Source organism: Cheilinus undulatus, linkage group 23 (assembly GCF_018320785.1).
Source record: "Cheilinus undulatus linkage group 23, ASM1832078v1, whole genome shotgun sequence".
In the NCBI taxonomy this organism is placed as follows: domain Eukaryota; kingdom Metazoa; phylum Chordata; class Actinopteri; order Labriformes; family Labridae; genus Cheilinus; species Cheilinus undulatus.
The window spans coordinates 22747717-22760906 of record NC_054887.1 but is presented as its reverse complement, the minus strand read 5'-3'; the positions used below and the strand labels follow the sequence as shown (position 1 = coordinate 22760906).

General features: G+C 41.4%; 1 protein-coding gene across 1 annotated transcript in view; it reads left to right on the top strand.

Annotated features, from left to right (window-relative positions):
- Positions 1-13190, top strand: part of snd1 (staphylococcal nuclease and tudor domain containing 1) — a 284136-nt gene that overhangs the window by 270227 nt on the left and 719 nt on the right. Inside the window, exons 23-24 of the mRNA XM_041780449.1 lie at positions 8036-8080; positions 12888-13190. The exon at positions 12888-13190 is cut by the window's right edge and continues 719 nt beyond it. Of these exons, the coding sequence (XP_041636383.1) occupies positions 8036-8080; positions 12888-12953 (111 nt within the window). The 3' untranslated portion in view covers positions 12954-13190. The remainder of the gene's footprint in view (positions 1-8035; positions 8081-12887) is intronic.

Below are 13190 nucleotides of genomic sequence, written 5' to 3'. Positions count from 1 at the left end.
GTGGTCGGTCATTGACAGCTTGGAATGTTTTTGTTTTTGAGAAATAGAAGAAGAGGAGAAAATGGGGCATTGAACAAGTTAGCTTCTAATTTAGGAGAAATTAAACAATAGTTGCAGCATTTATCGTTTGGGGTGTCAAGATTAATCGCATTAATCACAATTGACAAAGATCAAAAAGAAGTGCTTTATTAATATCCTTTTAATCGTGATTGTCATGCGCTATTGTCTCTTTTTTTGGTTAAGGCCTGTCAGCACCACCCTGCAGCCAAATTAATGTAATTCCACCAATACTCCTCCTAACAGCTCAGTGGACAAATCGACTTCAGCTTGTATTTCCAGGTATTATTTGCTTTTTTTTTTTTTACATAGACGGAGACATAACAAGTTACTTTTCTGTGGTTAAGTTCATGTTAAACCTTAAATGTACCCATAAAAGCTGGTCTGTATTCAAACAGGAAGTCAGTTAAACACAAAAAACAGTTTGAATGGCAAACTGGTGTCATTTTAAGGAGGTGTATAAAATTGAAAGTAAGACACCACAAACTGCACCGCATTTATAAATTATTATGCAAATTATATTTTTCTCTGATTTTCCTAAATAGTCGATGCAAATGATAGTCAGTAGAATCTGAAGTCATCAACCATTAGAGCATAATTCAAATTTTACTGAACAAATGTGCCAATGATAACTATTTTTTTTCCAAAAATTAAAAAAAAATCAGAATTGACTTTTCCAAATTAATTATGTACAACAGAGTTTCAAAACATTTCATAGATTGTAAAGAACTGAAAATGGTCTTTTATTGAATTCGCAGCATTAGGAGGTCATATTTCTGGAGTCAAAAGCTATTTTGAGCAAAAAATATCTTAACAGGCCAAGTTACATGCTAACATAGGACCCCTTCTTTGATATTACCTTGACAATTCTTGCATTCATTGAACTTGTGAGTTTTTGGAGAGTTTCTGGTTGAATTTCTTTGCAAGATGTCAGAATATCCCCCAGAGCTGCTGTTTTGATGTGAACTTCCTCCCACCCTCATAGATCTTTAGCTTGAGGATGTTCCAAAGGTTCTCAAAAGGGTTGAGGTCATGGGAGGATGGGGGCCACACCATGAGTTTCTCTCCTTTTATGCCCATAGAAGCCAATGACACAGAGGTATTCTTCGCAGCATGAGATGGTGTATTGTCATGCACGAGGATAATTTTGCAACGGAAGGCACAGTTCTTCTTTTTGTACCGTGGAAGAAAGTGGTCAGTCAGAAACTCTATACACTTTGATGAGGTCATTTTTACACCTTCAGGGATCCTAAAGAGACCTACCAGCTCTCTCCCCATGATTCTAGCCCAAAGCATTACTCCACCACCTCCTTGCTGAAGTGGAAGCCTTGTCAGGACATGGTGACCATCCACCAACCATCCATTACTCCATCCATCTAAAATCCAATTTGCATAATAATTTGAAACGTGGTGTAAGGAAAACCCAAGGAGGGTCAGGGTTAGGCACCTAAGCCTTAGAGTTAGGGTGATGGTAAAAGGGAGGGGCATAAAATAAAAAATTACACCACAAACTAAGGAAAAACCCCAACAAGTGTTCGTATGTCACTTCCTGCCCAACAGTTGAGGTCGCCCCATTGAAGAGGTCTGCAGACAGATGCCTCAATCAGGGAGAACTCTTGAGACGCCCCTCTGATTGTCAAGGGGGCAAATTAGGCATAAAGTGGGGCTTTAAATCATGTAGTGGTCAGCCTTACAGAACCTCAAGCTGGGGGGCTGTGTCTGAGTTCTGCAGTTTCAAAATACATCTCTTGGTAATGCTATGCAGCTTGCCAAAACAGGCTTATTGTTCACAGAAATCTTTATATATATTTAAACCCTCCTATAGTCGCTCATCTCTTTCTCTCTCTTACACAAACCCTTCAGTGCATTTCTCTGGTTAGCTTTACTTCCCATATGAACAGCTCCCCATATCAAGCCACACATGCGATGTTCAGTCGAAAGAGACTCTTATGCTGAAACCCTGGCTTCCTCTCCATTTTCCATGCAGTATTCATGCACTGGCATGTTGAATGAGACACATCTCACAGGCCTTGACACTGCTCAGCCAGGCACACTTAACTTAAAACAATGCAAGCTAGAGACATAAAAGCCATTATGTTCCACCAAATGCTCTGTCGGCAACCTGTCTGGTGCAGAAATTTCTGCCTTTCATGGAGTTACTAGTAGACAGAATGAGCAGGCAGAGGAGTGAGACTGAAATGAAATTTGATGAGGATTCAGAGAGCAGCGCAAAGAAACAAAGACGCAATGACAAAAGAAAGTCAGCCGCTGTTCTTTTTCTTCACAGTTTGACTGGGAGGCTGTGTGTCTGATCGTCATTGCTGTTAATGAGAAAAGCTCAACATGCGTGGAGGACTAACCTCTTTGTTCCCCTTCTGCTCAGCTGGTTTTAATGTCACCTGACGTCCCGTATCAGCAATGAGGACTAACACGGCACACACGCTAGATCTTTGATTACTCTCTTGATTTTTGTACATGTCCCTCTGAAATCTGCTTTCACTGACCCTTTCTCTTTTTTTTTCCCTGAATGCTGTGAAGTCAAAAAAGGTGGCAGCCCACCTACGCACCAGACGTGTGCAACCTGTCAGAGAGCTGCCCCGTTAGCTCTCGCTCAGATCTGTCACTTTCACACCACGCTAACCAGAACGCCACCTGGGCACGGCTCGCAGGCCGGTGTGGGGAAACGCGTTGTCCCCGCTCGCACTCTCAGGCAGACAGATTCACAGCGAGCCAGACGCTCCGACGGGTGCCAAAACACCAGACCCACACCACCTGTCCTTCACATCACGGAGACATTCACACTGACACAAAGTCTCCCGCCAACAAAGTTACCTGATGTATTAAAACTGACCCAGACAGCAGCTGTTAAGACTTATTTTCCCCATGAATGTGTGAAGAACATCAGATATTTGTTTTCTACTCACTGAATGCAGCGATAAATTCACTCGTTTGTGAACTGTTGGCGTGAAATCGCTCTGAATTGACTTCTCTAATCAGTTAGAGTAGTTTTGTTGCCGTCTGAGCAGAGTTAAAGCATGCTAAGAATTAATCACAACACATTTACAAACTGTATCCTCCCTCAGAAGACCGGCTTACTCTCAGTTCCTGCCAGCGTCTGTGACCACTGCTCATGGCGTCTGTCTTGCATATTGGAGCTCTGTAAGGTCATCCAGACAAGCCCCCAGTAAAACCATAGCCTTCTGCCCACCCAAACCCAGCTCCAAACTGGATATTTTCCTCTGCTTGTGCCTTCTTCCATTATCCTCTTTTTGTTGTTTCACATTCTCCTCCTCAACATAATCTGCTTTAAGCTGCTTCCTTGTTGGCTTCTCGCCTTGAACATTTCCTGACAATACTCCATCATCCCGACCTCTTTCCCGGCCTCCACATGTATTTAACTTTGCTCTTGTTTCCCGTGAAGAGAAACATTTCTCTCCTTTGACACTTGAAGTCTTCTCCAGATGACTTTTCGCTTCTGTTTGTGCACTAAATGAGCCATTATGCCTCCCCGCTGGAGCCAATAGAGACGTTGTGAAAGAAAGATCCGGGAGCCGGATATGAGGACTTGTTCACAGCCCTGAAGGCAGTCATCATCTGTGCTCAGCTGCTTACTGATTGGCTGTTGTGTGACAGCGAGTACAAGTGAGCAGAACAGTGAAAGACGTGGCGCCCTCCCGATCGGAGCACAAAGAGGCACACCGTAATCATTTCAGCACGGCAGCGTACAATTTTGTGTGTATTGTGCTGTAGTGCTCTTCACTTCTTTTCCTGGATACTTCACATTTTGATGCTCTCTCTCAGCTGTGTAGAGTTTCACAAAAAGGCAACTGAATTTATTTTATATTCTCTTAAAAGTTGAGCTGGGGTTTGGATTCTCAGAAATCAAATTTTTCTTTTTCTGTGAAATATTGATGGATGCACTTTGGCAGGTATGAAACCCTCTCCCACATCGTGTTAGCCTCCTCTAGCTCCACAAGGAGAGCCAGCTGAAACTGCCACAGGCCCTCGCAGCTCCCCTCCACGGCCCAAATGGCATCAGTGGCCTTTTGTGCCCAGAAAATATCAGCGGCTGGCTCCTCCATATGGTGACATCTGCCCAATGGGACCAAGATGCCATATTCCAACTCCTTCCAAAAAAATCACTCCTTTAGTTGGCTTTGATGGATGACTTCTGCAGCCACTGCACTTTTTTCCTCCAGCCGCTGCACACGCGATCCCTCAGACGGAGTGGCCGCGGTGTCCAGCTGCAGGTCTGTTATCTTGGCGGTGCCATGTGGAAGCATAGCTATCAAATCAAGCTACGAGCACGAGCTGGCTAAGCAATTAAACTCCAGAGCCCCATCCACACTCGACAGTTTTAACATCTGGCATCCTTGTTCTGGTGTGTGCGTCTGAGTGTGAAAGCCAGCTCATCTGCTGCTATAATAAGCTACAAAACACGGTGCACAATTGAATCCATTACAACAACACAATGACTCTTCTTTACTGGCTGCGTCTCTCAAGTGACTTTCGCTCTTCTTGTGTTTCTTTAGTCAACTTCTTCAGCGAACTACAAAGACTTAAATGGTCATAATTCAAGTATCTTTGCACTGCCTCCGTCATCCACAGACAGGAGGTGAGTGGGATGTGGTCAGGTTTTATCAGGGTGGAGGGGAGGTGAACTGTGTGTGAAGTTTGATCACTCTGAATCAACACTGACAGCGTAACGGCCGAGGACAGCTCCACTTCGAGCTTTCCAAGGTCCAAACATCAACGTTTGCTGTTAACGTCTAACCAAACACTGCCACTCTCTCTCTCTGTCTTTCTTCCTCTCCACCCCCACCTCTTGCCCTATGACTCATCACTGGTTCATTCAATGAGGCTAAATGGCTGTTCTAGCAGAAGCAGTCAATATGCTCAACTCTGCACACTGGCTTCCTCCTGTCTCTTCCTCTGACTCCTTTCGTATTGTCTGTACTCTCTGTCTTTTCTTGTTATGTATGTCCAGATCTTTGTGTGGAGCAAAACAAACAATAGCATCTATAATAACCAAGTGTATCAAGTTTAATGCCTCTAAAGTTGAGGCAAAGCTGATTATAATTTAGGGAAAAAAATGCATGCAAGTATCCCATTAATGTGACAGTTTTTTAATGAAGTCATTTTTCCTAATAAAATGTCACTCATCTCGTCACTCAGTAAACGCTTAATAACCTAATTATATCCTGTTTTCAGACAGACTAATGAAGATACTCAATGAGAGGGGAGAAATACCTGTCTAACTTGTCACAGAAATCTGACTGAATTTGTCTACACTTGCATAATAAAGAATATTTCTTGTTAATGGGAGCTACATTTCAGGAGCTCCCATTAACAAGGGGCAAAAGTTGAAAGAGTCAAAGTAACAAACTGATCCACAATTCTAACTATGTTAAAAAGAAAATTTGTTTTGTTAGTCACAGAATAAAAGAAAAGATCCAAGAACTTTGTTGTGTCAGCTTCCTTTAGTGGGATTTTTCAACTTTGCTTTGTTTTGTATAATCAGAATTTGGGAAAACCAGCTAATGTGGAATGGTGTTGCGGCATTATCAAAAAAGTACCGATTTTTTTTACCCTTAGAACCTACAATGCCGTATATAAAGTATTTACCCTCTTGGGTGTTTTACCCTTTAATTAATTTATAAATCTGTCATGGTCAATATAATTTGGCTTTTTTGACAAAAAATAACTCTTTAATGTTAAGTGAAAACATTTCTACAAAGTAATGTTGATAAAATTCTTCTTCTTTTCAAAATGCTCAAGCTCTATCAGGTTGCAAAGGGATCGGGCATGAACAGCCCTTTTCAAGTCCAGCCACAAATTCTCTATTGAGGTCTGGGCTTCGACTCAGACACTCCAGAACATTCACCTTGTTGTCTTTAAATCAATCCTGTTTAGCTTTTGCTGTATGCTTTGAGTCACTGTCTCTCTGGTAGTTCTCCTGCAGACTGAATAAGATTGTCCTCCAGGATTTTCATATATTTTGCTGCATTTATTTTACCCTCTGCCTTTACAAGCCTTCCAGGGCCCTACTGAGAAGCATCCCCACAGCATGATACTACCACTACCATGCTTTATATTCCTCTAATTTCTTGATGATGGATTTAACTGAACTCTGGGGATGTTCAGTGCCTTGGAAATTTTTTTGCACCCATCCCCTGACTTAGACTTTTCAATAACGTTTTATCAGAGTTGCTTGGAGTGTTCTTTTGTCTTCATGCTGTAATGGTAGCCAGGAATAGTTATTAACCAGTGACTGGACCTTCCAGAAACAGGTGTCTTTATACTACAATCACTTGAGACACATTCCCTGCACTACGGTGATCCCCATCCACTAATTGCCGTCGTCTGAAATAATGCTGTAGTCTGCCTCACCTCCAATTTCCACATACAGCGAATGCGCTGCAAACCGCTGGCGAATTGTACTGCGGAGCACATTGCTCCCTCTCTAGTCTATCAGAGCATTTCCACAGCCGGTGCTCCAACGGCAGCGGCGTGTGCCTGGACCGACAATTCGTTCCGCTTCGTTTGAGATACACTGCAGGTCTATTTTCAGTGCCGGCTGCTGCCAAACCACTTCCATACCCGTCGATCAGAAAGCTCCAGGAGAGGAAGTCACAAGTGTAGAATATCCGGTTTTTTCAAAATACAACACAATGCACGGACTCCTAATCGTAAATCATCACTATATCAACATTACGTCTCATCCTGCAGCAAGAGCAAAGGGTCACCAAGAGATCAGTGGGTCAAAGAGCTACAACGGCGCCATTGATGAGGAAAAGTTACCTTTTGAGGATATTTAGCCAAAGAATTTTATATAAAACCACAGATCTTTTAAGCAAACATTACCTTTTAACTTTCTAATGTACTCACCCAATGGTGGAAGCAATAATATCATGGACTTACACCGGAAAGGATGATAAATTAACCCCAAAAGGTAAAATAGTCCGCTGTTGATATACTATTCCTGCATGAACTCGTAGTTCTCCCGTGATCTGTTCCTGCTGATCAGGGCTGCGCGCCGCGGCGCAGCTCTCTAGACTCGCTTCCAGTAGGCGAGGTCACTCGCTTTCGGTCGGACCAAACCCGTGGCGCTTCAGTGTGCAGCACAGTCGTCCTATGTGGAAATTGCGGGTCAGTGTTGCCTTCATTGCTCATGTCATCTGACATTGTCAGTACTTTAGACAATTTTGTCATCCACCCACTTTGCCTTGTGGCAAAGTTTTTTTATCCCAGTTTTTATCGTTCTACATGTTTATTTTAACGAATCCTGTTAAAGTTCATCAGTCATGTGTCTTAATGTGTTCATCCAAAACATGCTTACGTCTTTTTTGAGGTTAAAGTTTTATGTCTTTATGGCTGTCAGTTTAGAATTTTTGCCACTTAAACACACATGGAACATGGGAATGTCAGCCAGTAGCTCCCAGAAGGCCTCCTGTGGACTTGATTATAAATTGCTGCTACAAAGCAGCTAGGTGTTAGCCTGGGGCTAGCAGGCATGAGAGGGTATGAGAGCCACTTATCTTCATCGGCTCTTTCAGTGTGAGTCGTAGCATGAAGCGCAAAGTGATGCCCTGCACACGCTGGAGAAAGCACTGACCTCAAACGGCGGGACAGCAGTGATGTGGCTTCATGAGTGCCGTATGCTTCTTTCACATGTTTGTGCATTCCCCGTGCACTTCAGCGACACAGCCGCTCTGCGTCTGTGAGTGTTGTCCTAATCCTGTTGACGTTCACAGAACACTGAGTGCTTTACATCCAGTTTTACTGAGAGGATGAGCAAGCACATTAAAAAAGAAAACTTGTGCAAAAAGAAAAAAAAAAATTCCATGTAAGCACTTGTAGGAAACGTGTTGAGGGGCAGAGCAGGTTGAAAGGATGCATTGATTCACCTTAATCCTTTAAAATCCTGAGTGTTACGCACTGATGTGATATGCTAATGACTCTTCTCTTCCTGCCCTAGGTGACAGAGTACCTGAACAGTCAAGAATCTGCCAAGAGTGCCCGGGTAAGTCACTTCACTCTGATCTCTTTGTCTTTTCATTGGCGTCCTTTATAACCACGCTTTGTCTGTCTCTCAGTGGGAATCTAATATTATTGAAACAACAATACATTACAATGCTAATTACTTTTCTACACTAAAAAAACAGACACAAATTGTCTTTCCTCTTTACTGCTTTTTCTCTCTCACTCTGAAGAAGCCACACATTACATTGGCAGCCACCATTGTCCCATATGGATTGCTGCCCACAGTCTGTGCAGGTCCATACTGTGAAATTGGGGGGCAGGGAAGTGTGTGAAAGAGTACAGCGGGGATAGAGAGAGAGGGGATAGAAGGCGGCACATCACACAAAGGCTTCTGTCTTATGATGATTCAAGTCCCAGAACATGAACTGTGCAGCTACATAAAGGGAAAACAGGAAATTAAAAATAAGTACATAAAGGAATCTAATAATAATGTTTTTTTATAGAATAAGTCTGATCTCACTTTTTTCTTTTGCAACAAATGCACTAAAAACAACTGAACTTATATTGATCATATTGACGAGTATTGATTGTGTTGACAAAGCCTCCTACACTCATTTCCGTCTTCTATACAGCTCAATTATAGTCCAGAAACTAGTACAAACACATCAATATTCCTTCATTAGGTGATTTATTAGCTGTCTATCACAATTTGTGAGCATAAATATCAACTTGAGCACTAAAAATGCCTATAAAGCTTGTTCTCTGGGGGCTCCATTTATTTCTTTTCTATAAACTACAGTTTGCAGCCACTTTGGGATTTTTTCAGCTTCTTAAATAAAACTCTGCATGTAATCAGTGGGTTAAGAGTTTGGATAAGGAGTGGAAGGTAAGATTAAGCTCCTGTGAGGAGTTCATTGGTTATGAAACAGACTGAAATGAACAGTGACACCTCCTTATGATCTACAAATACAAATAAAATCATCTACTTGTAAGGTATGGGCGTAGGAACTTATATGTGCTGTGCCAGAAGAGAGCAAGAACAAAGTCACTTGCTAGCACAAAAGCAATGCATGGAGCATTGCTCCTCTATACACACTGATGTTGAGTTCTAGCTCATTTTCTTTAAAACAAGCTCAATTATTGCACACTGTCCTTTTGCACTAACAGGGAAGATGCCCAGATTTCTGAAGTGAAAGCTGCAGAAGTTTCCAGTTCTATGGACCAAAAAAACAGTAAAATGTGGTCATAATGATATACTAAATGGGGACACTTAAAGTTTCATGTAGTTTGCCAATCAAACACAGCCTTACCACCTTATTCTGAGACTTTTCTGTGTTAACAACTCGTCAGTAATAAAAACACTGAAACCAAAGGGCCAATAATCACCAAAATAGGTCATTAACATGACTGCTATATAACCATTCATTGGCAACTCTTCCTCTCTTCCTTTTCTTGTGCCAGACTCACTAATCTTTTGCACTTTGTTACCAGAAATTCTGGACTCAGGACATTTTATTTCACATCATTTTATCTTTTTTAGAATATTTTCCGTCAAAAAGCTGCCATGGTGCTGCTACAAGTTTTTGCTACTGAAAAAAAAACCTTTCCTGCTGTTGTAACTTCCCATGAAAACCATATAACTGGCAAAATGCAAGTTGTCTTCTATTTTGAAGGAACAGTAGACTACTTTTAGGAAATGCCTGAGTTTAGCGTTAGCACTCTGCTGCTTGTCAAAAAGCGTGTGGGCTAAGGACAAAGCAATAAACATTATGACTTTTTTGACAACTTCTCAGTTTGAAATATGTCAGGGGAAAGTTTTAAGTCAGCCTGTAGTTTAACAAGAAGCAGCTCTTTTTTTAAATTCATAGTAAAAATCGGGGGCATTTCTGGGGACGTCACATGTCGGGGATAGGTCCTTTAAAACAAACAGAAATCAGGGATGTCTGGTCACCCTTCTAACAGGAAGTGGCAGTTTAACTGCCTGTTTTCTTTTTCTTTTTTTACAGCAAGTTCTATACAGATGTTAGGTGATGATTGGAAATTGAAGGCTATTTTCACCCGCTATTAGATTTATCCAACTTTTAACTTTTTAAAATTTTATGTTAACATTTTTACCTTAAAGAAAACAAACTTATTTTGCCTTGAATTCCTTTGTTCTTGATTGAAATCTGCTTCAATTGCCAATAACAGGTTAGCTGGCTAGCAAATATTAACATTAGCTGGGATGCTAACGGTATAACATCTGCTACGTCACCAATGTGGTGTCCATTTAGGATTGGAAGTGTCCCTCCTTCCACACTCAATCTTTGGCTGTTTTTAGTGCCCATAGTGAGTTTACTTCTCTAAGTGAAAGCCCTTCATGCACTTAAACTTAAAAAGTTTAACATTTAGTACAGAGGTATGTGATTTGGAACACACTGTTGGTTCTAAAGTGGCCGATGATGTCAGATGGTACCAGCTTAGCCAATAGAAAAATTAATCTATGTTAGCTTTGTTTTCATCTGTAAAGGGTGCTTACAATGCACATTTCTAACACAAAATATAATATCTAAAATTTAGTGCAAAAACATTGAGTCAGACCTTCATTATTCAACAACACTTGTAAATGCCAATATGCATCACTTTTGAGGTGGTCAGAGGGTTTAGTTCCACTTCAACCCTCTGAACTGGCGTGTACGACAAAAAGTGACACAGGGTTATAAAAACTCTTAACTTGAACCACAAACTATAGCCTTTTACTTTTTTCCCTCTTGGAGCCAGCAGTTTTGCTGTTCCAATGATGCTAGCCATGCCTTTGTAGCTCTTACAAAAGCTTTTCCAACGATCCTGGGACTTGGGCGACTTTCAGGGGTATTTAAAGATTAAAGTCACACCTATAAATCCATAATTGAATGTGTTTTCATCCATTCTTTAGTCCATTTTTGATCATTTCTGCAGCTAGTGGCTAATGCTAAACACCATTTTTGCAAACCTAAATGCTTTGTGACGGGTTGTGACAACCAGTGTCAGGCTGTTCCTCCTTTGCACCATGCTTTTTAAAACAGAGCATGTCTTTACACTTAAATCATGCAGGAGACAGCCTGAATAGCTCATAATGGAGAGCCAGAGAGCATGTGTTACTGCACACAGGGAATGCTTTGAATAATGGTACAGATGAGCCAATACAAATATGTGCAAGGACTTTTTGTAAAGATGTCAATATTTTTAAGATTTTTGTCACAGAAGGACTATTTTTTCAGTTTTTGGTCCTCAAGAGAGGGAGAGCTAGTTTTTCTGTCTATAGTCCCCTAACTTTTTTAAAAATCAAGCAACATTACTGCAACACACACATTCTTAAAGGCCAGGTTGTCCTGAAGGAAAGGATGTTTAGAGCTCGAGAGTGCACCAAAGGGCTGATGTTTTACACGGTTTTTAACACACAATAAGTCCAGGTGAGACAAAATGGTTAAAAAATAGCTTGGGCTTGAAGAGTTGAAGAGGCAAAACTAACTAGAGTATCTCTTGCAACTGGTATGCTTATTGTTGAAAAGTAAATTTTACAGCATCCCATCAATATTTCAGAATCAGTCCTTTAATACCTGAAACTGATGCAAAGGGGTAGAAGTTCCTGTATACAAGTCCAGAAGTATGGCTTTTTTCAAGCAAATCTTTAGAACTATATAATGTGAAGTATGATCTACACATGTGCAGGACTAAATCAGCAAAGAGAAAAGACTTTGGCCACAGAGGGTGCAAAAATCCTCAAAAGTCACTCACAGAAGCTTTAAGGACTGAGTTGAAGGATTTTGGTCACTTTGTTGAATAGTTTGACAAAAACTACTGCATATTTAAGAAAAACGTGTCTAAAAGCCTGAGTTCTTCACTTGTTGCTGCTCTAAAGTGTTAGAGTCCTGTTTGCAAAGGCCAGATCACTTTTTATCATCAGACTTTGACAAGAAATGTGTTTGTACATATTAAAGTTGCCTTCCCCAGGAAATCCCTGGAGCCTGTGTCAGCACGTGGGTCCAATTTTGTTTGCACTCATGAAAATGTCAAGCAAGATGGCTTAGAATCCTGGAGGAAGCATTCCCTGGTTTGCTCTTTTAGTTACCAGGTAGTTTTGACAGCATGTTGCGACAATCAGACAGCAAGACTTTATCACAGTTAAAATTCGTGCCATGTTTCAGGGTGTCAGCGAGGAGGAGGAAAAGATAGTGAGAGACGACTATACATGCAAATGTCTTAACTCACTCATTCATACTAATAACTAGTGCTAATTAGCGCAGTCGCTAATTAGCTGTGAATCACAGCATTAAAAGCTGAGCGCACATGCTTCTAAGAGCCAAAAAAAGAGCTACTCCAAACACAGAAGCCCCCCTGAGACCGCACAGTTTCTATCACATTTAAATAACCAATACGGTTCCTGAAGCCACTCCAAACTACACTCACACTTGGCCAAAAGCAGCGTAATAAAGGCGGCATTTAGCTGGGAAACGCATGTGATGGTTTATGAGGCGATGCGGGAATGTGAACGTAATGGAATAGGAGAAGTAATAGACTGGGTGGTATTTGAGGCGCTCGGGGCCCCCAGCTTGGATGGGCGAGCACAAAGAGTTGGATTAAATGGTGATGATGAGGAGGATGATGCAGTCGCCTTCACACCAGGCTGTAAAAGCACTGATCTCTCTCCTTCTCTCTTTGAATATTACACAGTGGCATTCAGTCTCCCTCATAGTCGCTCTTTTCCTCTTGACCATTTAAACTGTAATGTGCAGAGGTTATTGAAGCCCCATTCAAATCTATTGGGAGCATTTCATGGTTATTTGTTTCATTATGGTCTATAAAATGTTTTTTTGTCTTCCCATCAGCTCAACATTTGGCGCTACGGAGACTTCCGCGCAGATGATGCAGATGAGTTTGGTTACAGCCGTTAAAAAGGAGAAGAGAAATGGAAAACCAACCATCCAACCAACACCATTCCAAAGACGGACACAGACGACGGTGATACATTGGACAGAAGACAACATTAAAAAAACTAAACGACAAGCATTGACTCACGCTTCCTTTTCAATTGACATTTCATCCCTGCAGTCTAGCCTATCTTCTGCTCTTCTCTTTCCTCAGACTAGCCCCTGTAGCTCCACATAGAGCATGCTAGCAGTGCTAAAAAA